The 27301-nt window shown below is 39.9% G+C and overlaps 1 protein-coding gene across 2 annotated transcripts in view; it reads right to left on the bottom strand.

Annotated features, from left to right (window-relative positions):
• Nucleotides 1-27301, bottom strand: part of tmem104 (transmembrane protein 104) — a 71580-nt gene that overhangs the window by 7191 nt on the left and 37088 nt on the right. For both annotated transcript variants that reach the window (XM_031318819.2, XM_031318820.2), the window contains exon 9: nucleotides 9525-9618. In XM_031318819.2, coding sequence (XP_031174679.1) covers nucleotides 9525-9618 — 94 coding nt within the window. The remainder of the gene's footprint in view (nucleotides 1-9524; nucleotides 9619-27301) is intronic.

Raw genomic sequence — 27301 nt, 5'->3', positions numbered from 1 at the left:
CTGAACACCAAGAACAAAGCCTCTAGAATAAAGCTTTTCATAATGTGCTCATTTGTCACCGACTCTCAGCTGCATCACGCAACACGAGGTGGGCAAATCACGTCCGCCTGTGACAATTTTATCGCATTCATTGCATCTATAGTAGCTATGAATCTCAATGCTGAAGCACTGTGCAGCCATGAAATGAGAGCATATTAGCTTTGATCACCTTGACTGCCTTTGAAGGACCAAGGAAAAATAATCTAGTACTTTATTATTTATTTAGCAAATTCAGTATGGTCTCCCAGGTCACTAAATTGATGTAAGCCATATTCAAATACATTACTCAGTGACTATCACAAATGGAAACCAGCAACACATACAAAGGAATACAACAGCCTGACATTCTGTTTTAATCTAAACTTGCCATCTCTTCTCACAGCCATTATTGCCCGCGCCTTGCTTTACGGTCTTATTATGTATTGACAAGATGAAAAAGACCCTTTGAAAGATGACGTTGACTCCCTGATGAAGTCTCATCTCACACATTTCTATGTCACCCACTACAAGCCAGCAGCAACACCCATCTTTCCAAAGATCCTCCAATGGGAAGAGCCATTTCTATATCTGCCAGGATATACAAATTACTGTACATGCACTTTAAAACTGACACGCCACAACAGGAAATTAGTAAATTGAGCAGGTGTCCAACAGCCACATAACAACTAGTGCATGTCCATCTTGCAGCCTGTGATTTATATTACCTAGATGGGAATGGCAATGTCCTTGTGAGGAACGTTTCAACTTTACAACCCTCCAGAGAAGGCTCTTACAGCTGTATTCTTACTGGTAACAAAAAAATTGCTGTTAATCCAAGGCTGGCAGGCACTCTCAATGCTCCAAGGAGTCATTGTCTGCGTGTGGAGAAGGACTCTTCAGAAGAAGAGATGGGATTCCTGGACTCAACTAATGAGGAGAAAATGGTAGAGAGAAAGGTGAGAGGTGATCAATCTCATGTGCGACAGAGCAAGAGAGAGCTGCAGGTTGGCGAGTCTCGCTCCTCGGAGAGAACGATTTGGACACTTAAACGTGAGCAATTCATTGCCGATAGTGAGAAGGTCAGGGACTTCTCTTAATGTTTGAGAGCCGTGGCACTGCTGCAGTTTAAACACTGAGGAAACACATTGTACTCTAACGCAACGCAAGGTTCTGGTACTAGGGATCGACCGATACTGTTTTTTGAAGGCTGATACCGATTATTAGTAGTTAATGAAACCGAGAACCGATATTTGGAACCGATATGCATATTCAGTGAAAATGAAAATCTTTAAGTCAAAATTAAGCTTTTGGAATGTTAAAAACTCCAACACAAAACTAGTTTAAATGCAGAACTTTGTTTAAATGCTTTAAGCAATTATTTAATAAATTAGAAACTTTCAACAAATACACAGTAAAAGATAGTCAGATAGTGTTGTGGCCGGGACACGAAGTCAGAGTCAGTGGTGAGTGAAACCGAAGCAGAGCGACAGACACAGAGCTGTAGCGGAGCCAAAGTTTTAAATAACTATCGTTATCAGGCAAATAAAACGCCGATACATATAATCTGCAAACTGCCAAAAAATGGCATGATAATCGGCCAGGGCTGATAATCGGTCTATCCCTATCTGGTACTAGTGCACTACTGTTTTCTCTTCTTGTTCGCCAATTTAAACATCTCCTCCTCTCGTGGTTTTAGAGCACAGCAATCAACTTATCATTAATTAAGAGACACTCCTTGCGCGCTCTTGGATAACCTTTTAGCTAATTAGTAGCCCTGGCTCTTTGCCCAGTTCTCACCAGGGTGTCAGGGGTTCTTGCTGTGTTAGAGCTCGATCACTTGAAACCCTTTAGGACCGGAATTAGCAGGCTGCTGCCGCGGTGTTTGGTGGGCGACTGGCTGATAAGTGGCTGCCTTGCCTCATAACAACTTGTGTGATCTCAGAAAGGACTATCAGCAAACACAGCACAGAGCAGCACAGCAGTGGGCCTACTGTTTAGCACTCCATACTGCAGCTCAGGTTCACAGGGACGAGGCAGCCAAACTTCATGACACTAACAGCTTCATGAAAACATCAATTAGTCCGCTCACTTAGCCGCAGCGCTGAGAAATTGTACATTACCCACAGATAAAAAGTTTCTTTATAAATTATAGTTATCTAGTTAAAAGAGGTAATAAACAATTATCTGCTGGTGGTTACTGATGGTGCGGTTGGTTCAGAAATTTAAATGTCAGAATAAAAATATACAGAATTAGTTTAACTTTAAAGCAATGTCTTATTCTAGGTTCAAACTCTCAAATATCTCCTGCTGGAACAATTAGTCAATTGATGGGAAATGTCTGATAATCGATTCATCGTTAATCATTTATTAAGAAAAATTTAAAAGCACATTCTCTGGTTCCAGCCTGTCTATTATGAGTATTTACTGCTTTTCTTTTTTATATTATCATTAATTGATGATCTGTGTTGGTTGGACAAAATTAAGTATTTAAACGTCGCCTTGAGCTTTTTAAGTGATTAGGGGGTGAGTAAAGTTTGTTTGTTATTGTGTAACTTTGGTGAATCCAACCCTTTAAAACACCAAAATTACACAAACAAACTAACCGATTGAGGCAGCGGTAGACCAGCATCTAGGTACTATGTAAAATTACTGTTTCTGTCAATGATTCTGGTGGCTTTGAAGAGAGCATACTGTAGATAACGGCATCAGTTCCCTGTCAGCTGTCTAACACCAAGGTAAAGCGGTGAAAATATTCTAAATATAGTGTACACTTAAACCGATATTGATTTCTTGGGTTTCTAAAATAGTGTTTAGCTGCTGCCCCCGTCCACAGCAGTACATTGCTTATAGCTTCCGTGTCGGTGCTCCTGCCTGCTTCTCCAAACTGGGAGCGCGCTGACTGCCATCTACTGTAGCTAATCCACTGTCTATGGATAAGTACCTCATACAACCCCACTTCAAAATATCCAAACTAGTCCTTTAAGCAACAGATAACAAGTCTGAACAAATAGCTTCTTTTAAAACAAATGGCTGAATTCCTCCCTTTTAAACCTCTCTTGCCTTGGAATGAAGGCACCTCTGAGGTAAACAAGGCACTGAGGTCACTGATCATAATTAAAAGCTTAGTCACTGAGTATAGAGCCAATTGATCATGTTCTGTGACTAAAGCAGGAATCCAACATTCCCCTAATCACCTCATCTCAGCAGGAAGTCAAACTTCTCATTACGCACAGAAACATTAATACTAAGCAGCGATGGAGGACAGGGGCACTAAGTGGAAGTCAGATGAGAGAAAGTGGCCTTGATCATGTTGTTATTTAGTTACACTCAAAAATATGCTTTAGTCCTTGGCTGACAACAGTATTCTCATAGAAAGACAACAAAAAGGACGGTGTTATCCAACTTGAAGGGGTTTTCTACCTAGCTATAGGCCCTCATTTATCCACCTAACATAGAAACCGGCGCAGATATGAGAAATCATCTTACGACAGGCTTCACGTGTGATTCGTGAAACGTTCGTATCACACCAATCAGAGTGTAAGAATGGTCGTACATTGATAAATGCAGCAGATGGAAACAATCGTAATTTAAATATCGCCCCAATATATTCTCGGTTTTGAGGCCTCGCCCCTACAATTTACGACATGGCGAGACATAATCCGGCTAAGAAGCGGCACTTTTCAGAGGTGGAGATTGAAACCCTGATATCTCAGGTTCATTTGCACTAACATGTACTATTTGGCAGCCTGAAAAATGGTACTAATGGCTAAGGAAAGAATGCGGAATGGAAAGAAAACACTGATGCGGTCAACAGTGCTGCCGTAGAAAAACAGGCTCCAGCTGAAGTTTATTTAACTTATACATCCTTGACATATGTATGCTATAGTCCTAACTGTAATATACAGGATTATATTGCAATCTCTTAGGCCTACATGTAGGTGTACCTATATTTAAATAAACACAGTAGCGGAGTTTATGCAGTGTCTTTATTTTACTTGTGTTTTTTTCACAAGTCAGAGCCAGGCAATTGTGAGCTGTGAGGGAGAGCGCTTGTCCTCCACCCCCCTAGCTGGACCACCTGGGCTAGAAAAACAAGCCGAAATATGTCGGTCAATGGCAGAAATAAATCGTTCACTTGTGGCCATTAAAGACAAAAAAGAGAAACGAAAACCTAAAGAATAAATAAAAATGTTGTGCATCGTCATGTTTCCTGTATTGAATGTAATTGCCAAACATAACACTATACCTTTTAAAAGCGAGGAATAATATCCAGTCTCTCCCCAGTTGGCGTTGTGCCGGACACTACTCTCTGGGCATGGGGTCATCTGGCTCTATCACTACATTTATGGCACCCTGTTTACCTGCGTGATGTTGTGCAGAACCCCACAGGCTAAAACAATGTTGCAAACTTTTTCTGCCGTGTATAGTAGGGTCCCCCCCGCTGATGCAAGACAGAGCCATCTGCCCTTAATCTATCCGATGGATTGCTCCACCGTAGCGCATGTGTGTGTACGTGTGCACTGTTGTACCGGCGCATAGAGGTCTTCTAAAAGAGCCAGATCTGCCATTGCCGATTAGTGATCAGATCAACTGATGACTTCTCCTTCTCCTGTTAAACTGATTATATGCTGCACCGCATGTCCACAGTGACTCAAAAACTTGCGTACATGAGTTTAAATTTGACGTGATATTTGATCGTAGCCTCCGCTCACGTCCATATTGATAAATGCCGAGCTTTGCGTGGAAATGACCATATGGTTTTACGCTTGTTTTCTGTCGTACGTCCGTTTTGTAAATGAGGGCCATAGTGCGTAGTTTCTGTCGTCCCCATGAGGAATTCTAAGTAATGACAACAACACTGTCAGCCAAGGAGGACACCGAGGATTAAAAAAACATGATGGACGCTTCAGAAGAGGAAATTATCTTCACCTGAGTTTCTGCGCACGAAAGTCACCGGATGACACAATTTTCTGAACGTAGCCATACTGAGAAATACAGAGAGAGTTTTGTGGAGCTGATAATCTTAACTAGCTTTGTAGCAACTCATTTGACAATGCTTGAATGTAACGGACGTTCATTAATATAAAAAAAGTGTAATTGTTCAGGACCTCTGAACTGTGGTTCTGCTGTGCAGTTCATTAAGACCTGCTTATATTTCACTGTCCCCCTGTGAGCTGCATGCTTTCCACTCAATCAGTCTACCTGACCTTCAAAAACAATATCTGCCTCCCTCACCCATTCAAAATGGCACTGGGCAGCTGTGATTTCCCTGCAGGCAGTTTCTTAGCTCCTGTTGTAGTAAAATAAGAGCATTTGATTGATGCAATGACTCTTTAACTTTGTTATTTTTTCTTGCTGCAGAGGAGAACAATGATGCCGTTTTACAACATTTCACATAAATATTGAGTTAATCTCAGGTTGATAATTCTAAAGATGCTAAATTTATTTCACCATTACATTTTTGTGTGTTCTCAAATATAATCTTTAAGAGTTTATATTTAAACATGGGAGTATAAACCATACCTTTTAGTTTTTTATAAGCTATAAATGTAGATACAGGCACATCTTTTAAGTACAGTACCTATAAAAACAAAATATCCACCCCCCTTGGAAGTTTTGTTTTACAAAACTGATTTAATGGGGCTTTTATAACACTGATCAATAAAAAAAGACTACTTAACATCTAAGGGAAAGTGTTAAAAAAAAAGCCACATTAAATCTATTTTAATCCAATGTTGCAAGCTCTTATAAAGAAGCGCGGAAAAGATGCTTCAAAGGAAAGGTAAGTGTAAACTAAGCCGGTGGTAGGATGAGTGTTTCATCAAGAAACACCAAACAAAAATCTTTAGCTTTCCTCTGAAATAAATGTGACAGCTGCTCATGGGAAGCACAGATCTATATGCCACTGACTCAACAGTTAATATAGACAGTAACGCCTCTGAGGATCCAAACAGCTCTCCATGCCTCCTAGGAGAGATGGACAGAAGTGATTAATACTCATTTACTGAGTGAGGATGGCTGTTAACTTATTCCCTCCCTCTCAAACCACTCAATATCAATTAGAGAAGCTCTCTGCTCCTGTCAGTGTTTAGGAGGTGGTCCTTCGGAGAGCGGATATATAATGATCCCTTCTGCTTTCAGTGGGCAGGACGTGAGGAGGCAACAGGTTGCAACAACATTTACCTTTCCATACATTTATCCATATAATGTGTAAGGATTGTGTTGCTTTGGTTTAAGTTTTCATATATATGATTTATTTTTCAGTGCACAGAAGATTTTTGTGCAGTCACAGGTTTGTGTCACAAATGTCAATTGCAACTAATGGTTCATCAAAAAGGTTAAAGTGCTTCCGTGAGTAATGATGTATGTTATATGCATCTTCATTCATCCATACAACAATGTATTATCATACAACCCCACTTAAAAAAATTGGAACGATCCCTTTAACCCGAAGCCACATCTGCACCCCATCATGCTACATGTTGTTTAAAAGTGCTCTAAGTGATGTCACGCGTTTTTTAAGCTACAACATTTTTTGTCACATACAGCAAACATCACCTCACTATCCGCTAGCTGCCTGTCCCCTGAACACACTGTAAAAAAAACATGGTCTTTGTAGACAGCCCAGGCTCCACAAACGGCAACAAAAACAAACTGCGCCAACCTGCACCACGAAACATAAACAGTGTTCCAGCCAATTACTGACAAGAAGGATTTGGTGGTGAGGGTTGGGGGGTTAGTGCGTGGAAGGGAGGGGGAGGGGACGGGATGAGGAGGAGGGAGGGGCGAGCTAGCCTCCGTTTTGTTTGACAATACTTTGAACGTCAACAAGAAGTGACCTCACCCATCGCTTAGAGCCCCTTTAAAGAAGTAAATAATGACTTTATGAGTCACTTAATAAAGATTTCAAATGTGGTTGGTATGCTCTTATTGTTTAGTTTTGTGCATTTTTATATTCAATAAAACAATAGGAACACATGCAAATGCCTCCTGAGGCCAACAAATATGTGACTTTTATTTGCCCTGAATGACAGCACGTTCCCTGTCCCTGAGTTTGAGTTTCATTTTGAACATGACAGAGCACGTATGAAGCATCATTTTCCATGCAGTTGGTAAACAACTGATCACTGGTGTCTCAGGTACTTTAGGTGAAACCCTCGGGTGTCCTTTAGATGTTGAAAATGGCAGAATAGTTGAATGCATCTTTCCCTCTAGTTTTGTTCAAAAATGTAGTGTAATGCAGTGTTTGTAGTGTTAAAAATGTTGCAGTGACCAAACAAAATGCGTACAGATGGCCTGAGCCCAAAACGCTGCCCTTTTGCACCACTTTCCATTTTAATTTAGGAACTAAAGTGGCACGGCGGGGGGAAAAGAAATGACTGCAGTCAGGAGCTCTGGCTTGTAGGTGTCACACTGACCCAGGCTAATGGCTACGCCACTGAAAATCCCAGCATGCTACAGGAAGCACAGCAGCAGGCAGCCACACCATCACTCATGTTTGGTGTACAGAACAGGGCTCACTGGACAAAAAGGTGACTACAGTTGAGCGGCAACGGTCTTGACAAGGCTAGAGCCGAGGGCAGGAGGCAGAGCCCCGACACACCAGCCAGCTGCTAAACCTGACATCCGGCACGACACTTCCCCTCGCAGGGCAGCACAGGTGACTGCAGGTGTATCCAGGAAGCAGTGAGTAATGGTCAGGATGAGAGGTGGGGTCTTATGTCTGTAGAGTGTTTAAGATAAAACAGAGCCAGGCACAAACAAATAACCAGTTTCCTCATTCGGAAAACAGCGGCTGTGATCAGCTTAAATTCACAAGTCACGCCACACACGGCGTATTCAGTAAAAAAGCAAACTAAAAATCTTTTACAGCCAGCTCAAGCCTGCAGGGGATGAGGCAGATTGAGAGTGGTGGGTTACATCGTTTTAAGCGGCAAAAACACACACCTGTAAACACACCTTTGACTGCCAATCACCTGATCTAAAGACACAGTTAGTACTGTAGGATACTAAACTGTGTTACAGTGTTTTTGCTTTCTACATCACACCACCTTGTAGTTGTCCAAAAACACACATACCTACATATATCTGAAAAGAAGAGAATGTCTTTACAGAATATTATGTTCTCTTGTCCTCAAGTAGCAGCTCTTTCAAAAACACTCCAACAAACAGTCTCATTAACTCAAACTGTTTTTACACATGAAAACTAGAATTACAGTCTTGCGGTGGTATGCATCCGCCAACCATTCAAGTTGCAAAACATGGATGCTTCACACACATCTTCAACCCGGCAGCACAGAAGATCTTAACAATCACCATAGTTTCAAGATTAGTGTTACCGACTCAATATCCAACCAAATGTCTTTCCTCCTGTTCTGTGAGTTATGGCGTTGAATAATGGCCAGAAAAGTGTTTTGGCATAATATTATGATGTTGCAGTGAAGTGAAGTTGACCGTTGACATATTGGGTATGAAATGTCATCACTCCATCTTTTTCTCCTATTAGACATTTGTGTAAAATTCTGTCATATACAGCGTATACAATCTTAAATTATGGCCCAAAATGTGTTATGTGAGGTCATAAGGACCACAAAAATCCTGGAGTCCAAGTGAATGTTTGTGCTAAATCTGAAGACATTTCCTCTAGGCAACATTAGCATGTCACATCTCAGCTCAACAACGAGTGACTCAGATTAATCTAGACCAAGAAATAAGACCCTAAAATGTTTTTCTTTGGCTTTTGTCAAAACTGTAATTCATTGTGATGTTCTATACAATTTTAAAATCAAATCACATCAAATTCTATTGGCTGTCCTTTTCTTTGGGTTATTGCTCAAACACATGGACACTAGACACACACTGGTGCCATTTTGAATCATTAGCCAGTGTTGTAAAGAGCGCTGCAAAAGCGACAAAACCAGTCAAATACATAACGCGCCATGGGAGGGTGAAGACAGAAGAGGAAGTGTGTAAGGTGCAGCTAAATAACCCCTGTGTTACGTAGCCAGCCAGTCAGTGGACAGTATGTGGATGCTGCTGTGTTTGTGTGTCGTTTATGCAAGCTAGCACGCAGCAGTGCGGGGGTGGCGGGAGCGCCATGATTCAGTGGTGTTGTGATTTTAACAGCGGGCCCAGGACGGGCGGTTTATTTTCGCCCTGTGAGTGACGGTCCAATCAAGCTTGGGACGGGCTGTCAAGCCTGTCAGGCTGAGGAATGAGAGGAGATAGGATTCAAAGACACAGAGCAGGACCAAACCATGATGGACAGACCTGAGCACAGCAGCTACACAGGCGAGGGCAGGGAGGGAGGAATGAAAGAAACAGGGGGAGACACAGAGAAAATGGAAATATGTATTGGTAGAAAAGTGGGAGGCAGAAAGAGGCGGCTGGAAGAAACCAGTGAAAAGCAAAGAAAAATCTCATGTTTAAAGAAGTCAAAAATTTCTAAATGTAAACTGAGTAATTAGTGGTAGTGAGGAAATATTGCAGGATTAGTTTATTCTTACCAATCCAGCGCATTAGTGAGGTGAGAATCTGCAGATATTTGGTCTTTTGGGCGTTGAAGAAGGTGAAAGGTCCCAACAAGAGAGTGAAGATGCCCTGCAGGACAGACAGAAAGAGTTGATTACTATCACTGTTGTATAAGAACACATATTCTTACCTGCTCAAGGTAAGGCCAATAAACACACAAACCGAAAACATCTTAAAATCACTCTTAAATTATCACAAAAAATGAATGACAGGAACCAAACTATCCAATAACAAAGGCAGTAAGATTGAGAAACCGAAGCTATAACAGTAAAATGTCACCCAGATGCCATAAAGCAGAAAGAGCTTGTCAGTTTGATTTACAGGGGGATAAATATTATGAACATCCGTACAGCCCTGCCTTTGAGATACTTCTAATTTTTAATCAAATGTTTCTGAGACTGAGACAGGAATCCTTTACTTGCTTTGCCTGGGGGCCACTTTTGCCAAATGAGAGATGACCAGGGATCAGTTACTAAACAAACAAATCATGTTTATCCAATATAACGAATACACACAGTAATAAAAAGCCCATAACACATCTTTGTTTGAAATCCTTCTTCTGTCGGGGTGATCGGGGGATCCTTATCTGGCACATTCTTTTAATAAACAAGCTCTATTTTGATGCTTTTTTATGCACTATGGCACTTTATTCACAGTCAAAGTGAAAAAGTAAAAAAAGTAGTGTGAATCCATTTATTTTTATTGATTATAAATGATGATTAGACAGGACACATTGAGACGTGAAATGGGAGGGAGGGAGAGAGAGAGAGAGAGAGAGAGAGAGAGAGAGAGAGAGAGAGAGAGAGAGAGAGAGAGAGAGAGAGAGAGAGAGAGAGGGAATGACATGCAGCAAAGGGCGGCAGGTCGGAACCGAACCCACGGCCGCTGCGGTGTACTTCGTGGGGCGCACGCTCAACCAGGTGAGCTATCCAGGCACCCCAGGAAGTAAACAAACAACGAGGGCGAAGAAGAAGACGGGACAGACGCTGTCGTAAATCTTGAACTGCAGAGACAACGAGAAGATATCGTCAGACGGAATTTATCTGACGTCAGGTGAAAAGGCTCTATTTGCTGAACTTACAAACCGTAGCCCCTTTTACACATGGGCTTTTTTTTTTTACCATTTATTTAGGATAAATAAGGCCCATGCCTTCAACATTGAGGTGTGTTTGCTTGACCCATGTTCATTTTAGCTTGCAGCTCTGTTTTTAATACCCTGACATGTCATTTTGAAACGCCAGTAGAGACGCATCTGCTGTCAAAATCACATCAGCCCTCTCAAAGATAGGTGAACAGATGACCAGGTGGACCGATCCACAGTGTACAAAAAATGTTCAAATCTTCTCAGGCCACAACTCTGATTGCCTATCAGATACTTTTCTTTATCAAGAGCTGCAATCAGAGGCAGTGGCTCAGCTACTGTAGCTCCAATTCCATCAGTTCCCCTCACTCCCCCTCCTCGCCTGACACTCTCAGGTCTGACTGCACACTTTGAGTGGCATGTGATCTCAGGGGCAGTCACTTGTGTGCCATTTCATCTGAGGAGCAGCCTGCAGGGGTTTAAACAGAGACCTCATCCTGCCATCCCTCCATCCATACGCACGCGTATGGGACGCACACACGCCCAAAATTTGCGATAAAGAAATATGTAAAATATATAAAAATAAAAAAAAGCTGTGCAGCATTTAAAATAACGAGGGTGGAGTGTGCAAAAAAAATTGACTAAGGAGTGTGCAGTATAAAGAATATAAGATAATGTGCAATAAAGATATGCAGTGATGTAATGCATCAAGTTAGAGACATGTAGGACAAAAAGATAGCTTCTCAACACTCTATATCTTAGGATTTGGGTTTCCGGAGTGACTTCCCAAATGCTGGGAAAAATCTATTAACGCTGCAAAAAATATTTTCAGCAATTCTAAAAAAACAAGCATAACATTTGTAAAAAGAAGAAAGCATGTTTTTGTAATAAACCTCAGTAACTTGGCACTTTGAGAAGCCTTTGCGGCACGTTTAATCATCAATCCAACCCTGAATGTCAGGGTCGCAGGAATAGATATCACTAAAACATAAGGTCTAGAAAATAGACCTTTTATTCAACCAAGCCTAAACTCACAGGATGTTATTCTCTTTTTTTTAGGGCTAGGGTTAAATTTATGGCTGGGCGATATGGCCAACATCTTCTATCCCAATATAGATAATGCCATATCTCAATAACGATATAAATCACGATATAGCATGTTTTCTGGTAATTCAATAAATAAATAAATAGTCTATATGAAATTAGTTAAAGTCAGCTATTACTTCCAGATGTACAGCTGGACAGCTGGAGTATCTGTGGGTGTGAGAGGGGAAACAAATCATAGCCCTCAATTCTGCTGAATAATGATGATGCCTATGTGTCCATGTATTAAATTATTACCAGCTGTCTTCTTGGCAAAGTGCAGCCTAAGCTCGACCAGAGCCAAGGGATAAATCTGCAACACCTATTGAAGGTAATGAATGAACCATTATTAAGAGATATGTGTCTGAAGAGGAAAGTGAAATTGATGGCAGCTGGCTGACAGACCCCAGTGTTTTAGCCCAGAATGTCTAAGCACGGTGGGTCCTTTCCCAGCAGCTTTGTAATGTAAACTACAGCATGTTTAACCTGAAACTAAATTAAGATTTATTTAAGTTTGAAACTACATCGAATGACCACGTTGATGCTTTTTAGTGCATTTATCATTCATACAATAAAAGGCAGAAAGTTGACTAAACGTGTAACATACTCCAATATTATCTATTCTAAGGGACTTTGCATGTTTTTAGTATTATGTAGTGACTTTTTGGCAAAAGGGTATACATAATCTTTCCTTGATGGGTTGGGTGACATTTTTCTTTACCTGTGCCAATACGAAAGCTTATTTTTGGTTTAACACAAAAATAAAATAATTTTGAGGACAATAAACTTGTTTATCTACAAAAAACTTATTTTGATTTACTGAAATATGCCTAACATCTAGTGCATCAGTGTTTAACACTCTGTAAACAATAACAAGGACAGCTTTGCCTATAAATCTATCAAGTCAAGTCAGTTTTACTAATATAGCATAAAATCCAAAAATGACAAATCTTCCTCAAAGGGCTTCAATATGTATCATCCTTTATCCTGCAGGTGTGTTCAGAAAAAAACGTGAGGTGGATTCTTTTTTTTCTGCATACAAAACATACAATACCCATCAGCACAAGTTGAAAATGTTTTAACCTAAGCAAAAATGTGGCATTTATCTCTGGGCTTCATAAAGATACAAAGACTGAAAGAAAAAAGAGAGAGACTGAAGAAAAAACACACACAAATGTGATTTCTGATGAGTTCTGAAGAAGCCCCTTTCACACATGCACTGCAACCCTGAACATATCTAGACATTACCCCGAATGTCCGAATAATTTGGACCGGACATTAAAAGGACTCTACCCTGCCAGATCCTTAGTACAAAGTCTGTGTAATGTCTGATTGAGCCCATGAGTGAACAGAGCAGATCATTGTCCGGAGTATTCACAGCGAGTGAGTGGGCGTGTTGATGACGTTTCTATCAAGTGAATGCCACGAAACCGGAAGAATACAACCATCTGAGGGTGAAGAAGAAGGGCCTATACACGAACATGCCAAAGAAAATCTCTAACTGGAGAGACGGCAAGAATTGGGAACTTCTGTGGGTAAGGGCTGACGGCTGACGCCGAAATTGTCAGACAAGTTCAAGGAAAGGCAAGAGACTCGGTTGTTTATGACCAAATTACGAACCGGCTACATGATCGTGGTGTAATCCCCGTCATGGGAAAACGGTTATACACACTGGCACACTTCCACACACTGCCAGTGTGTCTGTTGCTAGCTAGCTTACAGCTAACCTCAGTAAAGTTCTTATAGCCTATTTCTAACACTTACATAGATCCTTATATATCAGCTCAAAGAGACAGATCTTAATGCTAGGTCAAATCCAGCCTGCTGTGGCAGAGATAGTAATATGCCTGAGGGTTAATGGCTGATACATTTCTCAACAGTTTCTGGACCCCTCATGAATCAAGTCTGCACCTCCAACAGCTTACAACCTCCCATAAAACCCCATAGTAAACAATAGCCTGAGGACGCCGGACTGTTTAACTGTATCTCAACAACAAGAGCAACACAAGCACAAAACAACACACTGAAAATAAATAACTGCAACACCTCCTCCTTAATAGAGAAAGTTACATTTGCACCAATCACATCACCAACAAAGAAAACAATGTGGCTTCTGGGGATGTGCTTTGTATTTCTGTGCCCAATTTGATTATAGGCGTCATTTTTTTTTGTTATTTCTGTAGATAAGCGACCAAACATTTCTGTTCATGTCCAGCTGTTTTTAACATCAAGCGAAAATGTCTCTCACAAAGAGCAACACAGGAGAAAAAGCAATCACAGGAAAACGATGCATACAGCAGCCTCAATAGATCAGCCTGCATGCAGCCAGTAGTCAAGTTGTGTTCCGTGAGAAATGCATTTTGTATTTCTATATAGGTATTTTTTATTGATTCAACAGATTTTACAGAAAAGAAAATTTACTACATTTTATCATATTTTAAGTTTTAAAATCCTTTAAAATCCGGATCATGATGTCTCTCTTACATTGTGTTTTTTTGTGCGTTTTGTCCGATTAACTTTATATTGCAAATACTCCTACTGACCACCATTTTCAAAGCATACCTTCATCTTTACGTTGAGTACTAAAATCTTGGTATACTTGGGGAAATGGCTGGCACTAATGCTATGTGTAAATGACCTGAAGTTAATGGGCTAAAATATGTGAAACCACCAAGATAGTTCATTAACTGGACAATGAGGACAATCAGAGGAAGTATGTGCTCCCATATCAAAGACTGGAAAGGCTTAGTCCTCTGAAAAAGGAAAAGATAACACTGCATGGGAAAGACAAGAAGGCACAGAACATGAGAGGATTTTGGAGGGGGTGCATGGGAATGGAAAAAGTGTAGAGGAAGTGTGAGTGGGCGAGTGTAAAGGCATCAGATGCCATGTGCTGTAGGGTGACTCAGACCCACAGTGTTGGCATGACCATACCAGAGCAGAGACAAAGACTGGTAGGGTCACTAGAGGCATGGCCAGCAGGACATCACACTTTCTCATTCCACTTTAAAAAAACAAAACAAAAGTGCACTTACAGTATGATCTGGCTGTGTGGGGTGACACAGGAAGCATACAAAAGGTGGGTCCAGTCTAGATTAGACTACAGACTGCTAAAGATGGGTTCATTTCATAATGCATTACATACATTCTCAAACAGTGACCCATTTTTGAAATAGTCTTATATTAGAGAAAGGCCTTTAAAGTGTCCCAATTTTTGAAAAAAATATCATCAAACTTGTCTTCTTTTCTGATCAGCTCCTGTTTTAATTTGCTGCTGATGTTGTTTGCTGTTCATCTAAGCTCACATACTTCATACTACACACATACATTTAGGATAATATAAGTTCCCACAGCACTGATTCCACCAACAGTAAAGTCATGTCATACCTACTGTTCTGACTCAGTAATGATTCCAATCGCTTCTACATTATTATTTTTCTTTCATTGTGAAGATACTGCCAATAAAACTCAACACTTTTTGCACCGATGTTTCAAATTAAAAGCCTACAAGCAATTCCAAACGCCTAATCCTCCCACCCTTTCCTTGTAGGCTTTTAATGCGAAATACTCCTGAAGTGTATTGGTCATTATCTGACAGCCAGCTTATATCTTAGAATTTAAAGCATGTATCATCACAAAGTACAGTAAATAGTTTGCTTTTTAAGGTAAGATTAAGGAGGACCAGGCACGTTTGAATAAGCACCCTAGTCAGCTAATAAGAATAAACAGAGTCAGATCGTCTCCTTTTCTGGTTTCCGTCATGAATGGAAAAAGGGTCACTGTTGATGGTGCTCTGTGACCCACAGTCTTGTGTTTATTTGGTAAAAAACAACTGTCTGGTAAGCCTGGGCTGTGGACACTATCGCTACTCTCAGTAAGTAACATTAATGTAGATTGCTCCTTCTTAAGAAAACTACTTCGTAATTCCAATATAGCCATTTTGTTGGACCTACAATGTGTGGTTCTGTTGAAGTGCAGCAACGTGGCATATAATGTTGGTGCTGAGAGCTTTACATGATTGCGGCTATACATGCTGCTGCGATAAAGAGGCAATTTGTTTTGCACTTCAGACTTTCTGATGTGTAAAATGATTGAACAGATTCAGATCTTCATGTGCCAAACATAAAAAATGAAGCTGCAGACAGAGATATGCAAACCTACAGAAAGAAATCCATTTCCTAGGTGAAAATATTAGTAAAGAAACCTATCCTTAACATTCAGCTAACTCTATGCTCGATGTTGTCATATTATAAACAGTAATTATATTAATATCACATAATACAAGCTTGGAACCAGCATCCCTGTTGGGCCTGAGCTGGGGATAAACAGCAATGTCAGCCGGAGGAATAAAACTGCCAGAAAACAGCAGAATAAGAATGTAACTAGAATTTCATAACATGGACAGATTGAATGACACTTGGTTCCAATGCATTTATTCATTTAATACTTTGTACCAGTTGTTCTAGCAATTTCATCTCACTCATGCTCACAAGGCCGACATACAGATTTTTGTCTGCTTTTTTCGCTTCCTCGCCACAGAAACTGCTTACGTTTCATGCTCAGTTTAATAAATGTCTCAATAAACAAAAACAAATTGTGTCAGGAGAAAAGTGGCATGAATCAATTTTGGCTAGACCCTTTCCCTCCATTACAGCAAGCTGATGGTTGCACACTCATCAACTTGAGCATTTCACTTTTGACAACAAAAACACTCCTAAATATCGTCCATTTCTCCTTCTTCAGTATGAGACAATGCTTTCAACAACCACATGGCTGACTGCAATCACACACTTCACTGAAACACAACCAACGGTGAGTCTGAGATGAGAAACTGCAAAAGTGACCAAAGCAATGATGGATACAAACACTGTCCGAGATCTGTCCTGTTACCTCTCTTTAGAGAATAGAGACTGAAGGTGCATCAGCAAGTACTAGGAAAAAATATTCTAGTTTAACCTGCCTAGAGGTTATAGGACATGTTTTGTAAAAGGTAAGAACAGAAGGAGTGGATCGTCAAGATTGAAAGGAGTTAAGTTTGCATTCTTGGACGGCTCTGATTTCAAATAACTACCTTTTCTTGGGACCCTAACCCTTTATACAGGACTGTCACAACATGTGTTCCATTGTCAATCAAACACACATTTGGTTCTTTGGTGGTGACACCATCATTATTTTGGCTCCCAACGAAACACCTTTGTTGCCGAACCTCATTGCTAAACTAAGGTCTCATTACAGACCATGACCTAAATCATGACAAGGCCCAGAGGACAATATCTTTTTATCATTATGTCAAAGCCAGAGGGCCCAACAACCTACCACCACCTAAACCTAATGCTTTACTTTCCATCTCTCCACATCGCAGCAAATAACATCTCAAAGCAGCCAGGGTTACTTCACAGGGCCATAGTTGCACAGAAATCAGTTTAGGATACACACCTACTACTGAGTGCGGATGAAAGATTGGATGTTTAAGTTTAGGACACTGACCATGTAATCGCAAGAACTCTAGTTCGAATCCAGCTGCGAACCTTGTTGCATGCCATCCCCAACTTTCTATCCCCTTATTTGCCGCTTTCTATCTTTTAAGAGGAAAAAGTACTTTTAAAAAAAGTAACAAAATAACATCACTTTTCTACAACTTTTCCAGCGCCGTCTGTGACGCTGCAAAGTTATAATTTGGGAATAAGAGATTAATGGGGCTTAGATATGGTGAATGATCTCAATAATGGTGAAAAGCCGCCGCCAACTGGCAACCCAGGCTGTAGCTGTCAATCACTTTCAAAGTCAATAAAGACCAGTGTTTCGGATTTGCGCGGATGAGAGCGTTCAGAGAGTAAGGAAAGGAATTTAATTGGCATTAGATTGCGTCACTCAAAGCTCACGAACCAACCCACTGGTCTCATTAATCGCCATATATGTAAGCATTTCTCCTGAGCCACGTGTTGCGTATGCTCTTCATCCATCACAGTTAGGCTATATAAGTCATCCCCTGACCATCCACCCCATTTAAGTAATTAAACAACATATTTTTCCTTTTCTTTTCTGTAGGGTCGGCCAAATACTGTGATGGTACAGATGTCCTCAGGCTCTTGGATGTCACTGTAGCTGAATTTATATCCAAGAGAGCCATATGAAAGCTTTGTTCAGGACTGCCAAGTTGTCAGGCGCTGGTGAATTGTGAAATTAGGGCGAGCAGAGGTCACGCTAGGGGGAAAATAATAAGTGACCTGGTGGTTCCATGTGGTGGTCCAGCTTGGACAATGATAATCCCTCCACAATCAAACAGAGAAAGACAGATTAGGATTCCCAATCCCTACAGTCCCAAGATCCCAAGCCATTTGTTTCTGATGTTAATCTTTATTCCAAACAGATTTCAGACAGAAAAGGGTGACGTTCATGTTGATATATCAAGATTACCTCCAGGATAAACCAATTTTAACTCGAAAGCATGCGTCCAGCTGGTATTTATCAAACTAACTTCAACCTGCAGCACATCTTCACCCGTTTGTGATTGACTAATATCCTCTAGATTTCAAAACATTTCTTTTCCACCACATTTTGCTGCCCTGATTAATTAACAAAAAGTGAATGTGCTATTAAATTAATCTGTTAAATCAGACAGAAGCAACTCATTATCATGGAAAGAGAAGGTTTACCTCAGTCGATAAATATGTGGTCTTTTATATGCAGAACCTCAATTTTCATTTTTCCTGAAGCTTAAAGTTACTTTACCGATTTCAGATCAGCTCTGTGGCATCTTTGTGTGGGCAGTGTGTTTAGATGAATGGTGTTTGGCTTCCCTGGTGACAGTGCATGGAGGAGCGGAGACCTCCAGTGCTCCATTCTGTGGTGGCTCGGTGCAATGGCACCACAGGGGGAAGCCAAACATCATTCATCTGCACACACTGCCCACACTGCCATGACACAGAGCTAGATTTATATCAGCAAAATATCTCTTTAATGTTATATTTTATAAAAGTATGTCATTATAGGAGGAACTCTTGATTTCAGTTGAGGCAGCACGCCTCCACATTAAAACACTTCCTGTCATTTAGCCTACTGTAATTAAAAAGAAAAAACGCAAGACAATGTTTTAAGATACATACGCTGTCTGTTTAGGCAAGCTATTAAACCTACATAAATGCCAGCTGTAATTAATTCCTTGATGGATTTCACAACAGAGAAATACAGTATGCAGTTGCAATGCAGACAATTAAATTAAATTTATTTATTTATTTATTTAGTTATTTATAGTGTTGAATCATAACAGAAGTTATCACAGGACACTTTACAGATAGAGTAGGTCTAGACCACACTCTATAATTTACAGAGATCCAACCATTCCCTTAAGAACATGCATTTGGTGTGACAACTCTACACCACTTGAAAAACCGATCTGGGCTGACTTCCTCACCAGCAGAACAGCTGAAAAAACTGCAATAATTCAGGACCTCTACAACTCCAAGCATCATTTAACTTTAATTAAGACCTTGAGTTGAGACCTTGAATGTGTAAAGTATAGAGTGCAAGACTTTTTTTCAGACAGTTTGACAGAAATTAAGATATTGCTCACATTCCCAGTGCATATCCACAGTCTGCTTTGCTTTCCATTAGGACTAATTCAAATTAATCAGCAAAAAGAAATGAACCAAGTATTCAATACACATTGAAATGGCTTATAGCCCTAAAATACTGTATATATATTTGTCCAAGTTCAGGAGGAGTCAAACCCTAAAAAAATACAGATTATTTAGATTTCCAGACAATATTTCATCCTAATGATGAAAAACAAAATAAATTGCTCTGTGACTGCATGATGCTCAGAAAAACACTACTCCATCAACATCATATACACAACGCAATGAAATATTGGATATTATGGGGCAATTCATTGCCTTGGTTGTGACATGTATGATAAAAGACACCTAACCTGACCTGACCATGGTGGTATGGAATAGATATGGCATAAAATAGGCCATAAAAGCCCAAGAGAAACATACAAACCCTTATGAATGCAATAACAAGTCCACTGATTCACTGAACACACACGCAGCAGAGAGGAGAGGGAAGTAAGACAAAGATGAACATGATTGTGGGGAGGGGTGGGCAGCAGGGATGGAGCAGGGATGGTGCCTGGGAGGCAACACAGCGCAGTTAAAACCATATTGGAACTATACGTTTGTCAGGATGAAAAAGAGCCCACCTTCAGCCTCATTAATCGCCAGCAAACATCTGCATCAAGCAAGCATAATTAGCATAAATAAATAAAATGATTTGACTATTTTAAGAACCAGTTAATGAAACAAATTAAAATATATGGTTTTATTTTTAGCAGTACAAAATAATAATAAATGAAATAAACCTATGTGATATAGCACTTTTTACAGAACAAAGTAAAAAAAAAATCTTCGCAGGAGTTTATTGCGAATGCAAGTGCTTTCATCAGTGGGCCATAGGCTCAATCACCATTGTGTTACCTCATTTGGAGTTAGATAGTGACTGAACAGATATTTATTTGTATGAAAATCTTCAAGATCATACCTTTAGGTAAAAAAAAACAACACACCTATGGCACAGTGCCAGCATGTATCAACTCATTTTCTAGAACTTGGCCTCTTATCATAGTTTCGTAAATGTTTTGCAGGTTGCTGTGAATAGATTGGTTTCTGTTATAATAAGCCACAGTGCAGGCAAGACAAAGTCAATAGCGAGAACGGACGTCAGACAGACTTTCAGAAAACTTGTCAGCTTCTGTCTTGGTGCCATTTCAAAGTGTTAAGCGATCCAAAGCCAAAATGAGTGACAAGTGTTTGCCTGACAGCCTGGACTGCACATTATGCTGACTCAGAAGGTAGAACAAAACTGTAAAAAAAGCTAATAAGCTGATGACTTTAAAAATAAAAAACATTATCAACAAATGAAAGATATAGGGTCAAATGTTAATTTCTCAGAGTGTGTGTGCACATTTTTGTGTTTTATTAGATGAGACTGTATAACTGAGGGCTTATCTGCTGCCAACAGAAGACTCTCCATCCATCTCTTATGTCACCATCTCTGTCAGCTCTGGATGCTGCTCCCACCCCTCTGGGTCTTTGGGTCACCAAGCTACATAACTTTAACTTACACAAAGACACACCAATTAAACCCCATACTGTACACACATATAGATAAATAAATAATGTTTTCTCTCACTCTGAATACGCCCTACATCCAAAAGACCAGTAGTCTCGTTTTGCCAGACCTTCCTCCACAGTGCTGCGGAGGAAGTGTCTGGCTAGTCCACACAGCATTCCGGGATGGGTAAAAAACTTGCGCTGGTTTATTGATGTTTCTTTAAACCAATCACAATCATCATGCTAAGCACCGGGCAGAGCCACGGTGCCACTGCAAAATAGCCTCGGGAAGGAACTTGTTTTGGTGGAACGTCTACATTTAAAAGTTGTTTTAGTCGTGCAACAGAAAACTCAGGTTGGACAAATAGTCTAGCTAGCTGTCTGGATTTACCCTGCAGAGATCTGAGGAGCAGTTAACCATTGTCCTCATACATCCACCGGAGTTTAAAATTCCAACACAAAGAAAGCGGAAGGTACCGGACATCCGGCCGAAAAGAGTGAAATCTGGTGAAATTTTTGGCGGCAACGTAGCAATTCCGGGATAGTCTATATCGTAGATATAGACTAGGAAACCAGTGATCCAGGCTGTGGATGAACAGTCAGGCCAGGAGGACTCAATTCACAGGAGCAAATCTTGGTCTGACATTATTTTGTACAATCACTCAATAAGAAAGCACATTAAAAGTATTCTTCTTATTTCGATGATTGGTCAGTGAAGGATGCTACTACGACAAATATGAGGTTAAAACTAGGGCTGCACAATTTATATATATATTTTTTTAATCGTCACTGCAATATCAACTTGCTCAATAATAGGGCTTTGACTTTTGCCCCAAAATCATATTCGAAGTTCGTTTGTTTATTAATATTAATATTCGATTATATTCAAATATTTATTAATAATATTTTGACCATTAAATGCCTTCAGTAAGACCTATATTGGTATAAGTTGTATATGTTCTGTCCACCAGAGGGCAGTGTATCAGTCAATGTCAACAGGCAGGCAATTATGTTTTCAGAAGGAAAACACATTTACGCAACTGTTTTTTTTTTTTTTTTTAATGAAAAGTCAGACCCTGGATTAAACACAAACAGTATGCTTTCGACAGGAATTTCGGAGCTTTCACTGTAGCCTACGTAAGTGGTCTGATGTTCATACTTGTGCGCTGGTGTGTGCATCGAGCCGGCGTGTGTGTGTGTGTGTGTGTGTGTGTTGTGAGAGAGTGATGGTGATTACCGGTAGCTTCAGAGTGAGTAGTGACTCTAGAGTCCTAGTGAGAGAAACAAATCGTCTCCCCTGTGTTTTCTGACCACGGTGGGAAATCTGTAGCAGGAAAAGTTAACCCTCTCCTTGATTTTACGTTGTTTATGGAGAAAGAGAACCAGGAAATGAGTCGGGGGAAACCAAGCCGACGTGCGTCACTGCGACGTGTAGTTACATTTTGAAATGCGTGAAAAAGCCTTGGAATCTGAATTGAAAACAAGGTTTACAAACAAACACATTTACAAAAAATAATGCCCATAACAGGTTCGAAATTCAAATATTAAGGGCTGCCAAATATTCGTTCGAATATCATTATTTTTTTAAATATTTGAATTATATTCGAATAACGAAGTTCGGAGTCAAAGCCCTACTCGCGGTAATTAGTGGTGCCTTTTATATTCAATTCAATGTTCAATTTGTTCAATAAAAGAATGTTGGAAATGATTTTCTTTCATTTGTTTTAAATTCAACAAGCAATTTGTTGTATTTTAGCAGAATACTGAAAGCAGCAGAAATGCAAAACTCAGTACACTTTACTATCTGTTTATCTATCGTAAATAATATTATCATATTTTCCTCATATCGTGCAGCCAGAGTTAAAAAGTTAAAAAGGTGAAACACCTGGTTTTTGAAAATCTGTTATTATTTTTGCAACAAAATGATGACAAAGTGATGTGATTTTTCACAATTTTTCACCTTGTGCAGTCAGAAAGAATAAAGTTTTACTGACCATCACGGCATGCAGTTGCAAATATTGAGTTGGGTACCAAACACTATTTCAAACTGAACAAATTCCAATTTTAGACTATTGTATTTAGGGAAAAAACGCTTTTAAGCTGCATACATTCGGACAACTTTTTACATTTGAGAACATTGATATCTTTTTTGAACTAAAAACATTCTTCTAAATAAACTCAAAAAGCATCTTGGAATTAATATTTAAATTCTTGAATTGTATTTCAAACAATACCCAGCCTTGGGCATATAAAATAAAATAATTGAACACTGTAGTAAACACTACAAGACTACACAGCATAGTATAATGCATAAGCGTAAGCTGTATTCAGAAATATTTTGTGGGTTATTTTACATGACCTAACACCTGAAGAATATTTCTTGCTGCAGTATCTCGCCTCGTCAGGAAATGTCTTTCTAATGTTATGTTTTACCTACCTATGTTATGTTTACCTGACACTGAATACTGCTATACATCAATACGTGCTGCTGTTCTGCCTGAGTTGACAATGGAAAACAGGACTTCAGCAGTCACAGAGCGCCTTCTGATGCATGTCTCACTGCCACTGCTGTGTGGGCTGACAGACAATAATAGAAGTGCCTGTTTGGACACATGTCATAAGCTGTCAGTGTGATTTAGCCTTGAGTGTAAGGGAGTAAATATAAGGGAGTAAATGTCAGTAAGCGAACCAGTGAGTGAGTCACTCGGAGTTGGCGATTCTCCTTATAGAAGCAAGCAGGAGGCAAGACAATGTCTCATTTATAAAGGACTCAGGATAATTCGCTCACTTTGTCAGTAATACAGCTGTTGAGCACTGTGTGCCATCGTTGGATATCCTGATCACACTTAAGACCTTGTTTGTACGTGTGCATATTGGTTGTTATTGCCATGCATTCCTCTTGTCCTACAAAAAAACACAAGCGAGCTGTATAACAGGGCATGAAGAAAATGTGGTTTAAACACCAGCAATGCTTCTTGCATTAAACATTTTTGCTACCTTGAAAAACAGCAATGATCAGTAGTCAGGCTTAATTTTTGACTGCAATCTACCCAGGACAAAATCCACCCATAATGTATCTAATATGCAAAGTATAGATGAACAAAACAAGTCATGAAAACTGACTTCAGCAAATGGAAATAGAAGACACAGTATGAAAAAAACTCATTTAAAGAGATGCTGATATAAGAACATCTATAGACAAACTCTCAAAGCATCCATCTCATTTGAAACCCATCCACCGCAGTAGCCTGTACTGTTAATTAGGTTTGTGGCCCTTGAGACTGCCATGCCTCCACACGATTAAAGCTAGGACTCTAATGAGGGGAAGGAAGACAAACGGAGAGATGGAGGAGGGATAAAGCGAGGGCAGAGATGCAAGGAGAATGTATCATTGTGTTTCCTGAGACAGTGCAGCACCGGTCGGTATATTTTAAACCGTGTATAAAGATGCGATGAGAATTAAACAAAGGCTGCCAGGTTTTGGGGTTCACTTCTGACTGGGGCCATTATGCTAAAAATGTATGCAACCCAAGAGTGCAGGTAAATTAACTATGTGACATTCATCTTTAGACTGTACAACAAACCTGATGGGAAAAATATAGAGGGCAGACATCTTGTTTCACTACAGTAGGACTGCAACTAACGATGGTTGTCATTGCCGATTAATCTGTTGATTTGTTTCTTGATTAATCGATTAGTTGTGTGGGCCATAAAATGTCAGAAAATGTCGATCAGTGCTTTCCAAACCCCAAGATGACGTACTGAGATGTCTTGTTTTTTCCACAACTCAAAGATATTCAGTTTACTGTCAAAGAGGAGTGAAGAAACTAGAACATAATCACATCTAAGGAGCTGGAATCAGAGAATTCTTCCTTTTTTCATAAAAAAAGGATTCAAAGTGATTAATTGATCAGATCGATGAAATTGTTGGTGATTAATTTAGTAGTTGACAACTAATCAATTAATCTTTGCAGCTCTACACTGTGTTACTAAATCATACTAATCTCATCAATGTCAACCAGAGACTGTTGCCATATGCAAACAGAATCAGGTGAGATCAGGTGGAAAAGTTAATTGTAAAAAATAATTGGTCATCTGCAGTGTGATTTAGCAGGAAATTAGGATGTGCCCACTTCCGTGATTTTATTAACAACAAAAAAGGTCTTTCAGCAGAGACGATCACCTTTACATTTAGCTTGTTGATCTTGTTTACAAACTCAGAATGATAAAATTAAACAAAGATGCAGAAATACAAAAACTAAGAAAAGCGGTTACACATTGCAACCCTTATCCTTTAAACATTGAGGTCCTTTGATTTGTGTTGTGCTTTAAAAAAGCTAGTCATGTTTGTGTATCGTGAGATATATAACTTATGATCAATAAGAAAAGTCTATTTTGATCATGATACACAAACATGGCTGGGATCAATAAGGTAATATGAAAAATGAAATTATTTTGGGAACAATTTTTCTATTTAAAATGTTAATTAATATAAGTGCTGTTTAAGGGGTAGACCAGACGTACAATTGATAAAAGAAAAAGATCAAAATCGATGCAGCTGATGCCATTTAGACCTCGTTTACACAAATATTAAGTGTCTTTAGTTTAGGTGTGAGGTTAGCAACACCATGAAGTGTAGTAGATTATGAGTAATGCAACTGTTTTTTATTTTAATGAACTCCTAATGCCGCTTTTCCACTGAATGGTACGGCTCCTCTCTATTCGACTCGTATTTTGATTTTCCATTAGCAAAAGTTGTGGATAGTACCTGATACCAGGTACTTTATTGGTACCAGCTCGGTCGAGGTTCCAAGTGAGCTGAGCCCATACTAGAAGGTGGAGTTAAAACACTGCAGACCACTGATTGGTCAGAGAGAATCTTCACCAGCGCTGGACATCCTGCACAAACCCGCCACTTAAATATCATAAATGGACTTTAAATAGCACCTTTCTAGCTTACCGGACAAATAGCTTTACAATTTGCCTCTTATTCACCCATTTACACACACACACACACACACACACACACACACACACACACACACACACACACACACACACACACACACACCCCAATGGTGGCGGAGTTGCCATGCAAGGTGCTGGCCTGCCCATCATGAGCAACTTGGGGTCCAGTTGTCTTGCTTAAGGTCTTAACGGCCGCAATTTCTTTGATTCACTCGACCCAGATTTAAAAAAATGGCAGCTCGCAAACTACACTGTACACTAGGGCGTACAACTGACAAAGTCATTGTCTGGTTTGTTTGGTCCTCTGTTTGGTTGCTGATGAAAGGATTCATTGAGTGTCGCGTTGAAGATGATGTCACGGCAGTTCCAGGCGGGGTCGCTATGCTGATCAGCTGAGAATCCTGCCTACACTAAGGGGGAACTATCCACAGTGAATAATGAAAAGAGAAAATTGCTGGTACCAAAACAGTGAGTTTAGTCAAGCAGTGCCATACCATACAGTGGAAACACGTACTTTCGATGACAGTAGTCATCACATTAACAATTCACATAGCATGGTGTCATTGAAAATAAGTGCCTCAAATGAACTGTGCATATAAACTCATTATCACTACTTTGATATATGTGGTTATACTTTCAAACCTGGTGCTGCTGTATTTAAAAACATGTATTCATTCCTATTGAAAGGAAAGGACAGTCACTTGTCAAAGTAAACACTGATGAGCATCCAATTTGCTGCAGACTTTATGGGCTTTGAACAAGCTGCTGTTTCCAAGACATTTGCCTAATTAAAACTCATAATGTTCAGTTCTGCTCCTCAAAAAAGAAACCATTACACACCTACCTAGGTAAAAATAATGAGCAACAACACACACTGAAAATTTATGACAGACTTGGGACATATCTGGGGAGGAGATGAGAAACGATAATTTGTGTGGTTTAATAGGACGATGGTTATTGCACTCGGCCCATCATGCCAACTATTGTAAGAGGGAGGCAGAAGGAGGAGGTAGCAGGTAGCACTACAGTACGGAACAATTTCCTCCTAAATTAAACTAATGATCAACCTTCAGAAAAAATAAATGAATTAATCAACACAGAGGACGTTTTGTGAATATGTCAAGACGCAATTGAAAAAGACAACTATTGGATATTTCATTTTTCATTCTGGGTAAGGGGCACAATGTGTCAGTGGACAGCACTTCAGCAGCTGCTCCCTAAGGGGCAACTACAGAGCACCATGACCTGACTACCCAATCAATTCAGAAAGACACTTGAGGTGGACCGCTGTGGCAACACCACAATAACCCACAAAAACATGCATCCGGACGCATAATGAGCTCAAGGTTACACAGAGTCTCAGTGTGGACAGCTATTTTAACCTGTCTGCATTTTAAACGTGGCCGTGAACTGCTGTACATTTCACAGAAATCGTGTTCATTTGCCTTCAGCGAGTGAAACCATTACATCCATCTGAGTGTCCTTGTACCAGATAACCAGCTTTATA

The sequence above is a fragment of the Sander lucioperca genome, chromosome 21 (assembly GCF_008315115.2).
Source record: "Sander lucioperca isolate FBNREF2018 chromosome 21, SLUC_FBN_1.2, whole genome shotgun sequence".
Classification (NCBI taxonomy): domain Eukaryota; kingdom Metazoa; phylum Chordata; class Actinopteri; order Perciformes; family Percidae; genus Sander; species Sander lucioperca.
Note: the sequence above shows the minus strand (reverse complement) of the source record. Positions and strands in the feature narration are given on the sequence as shown.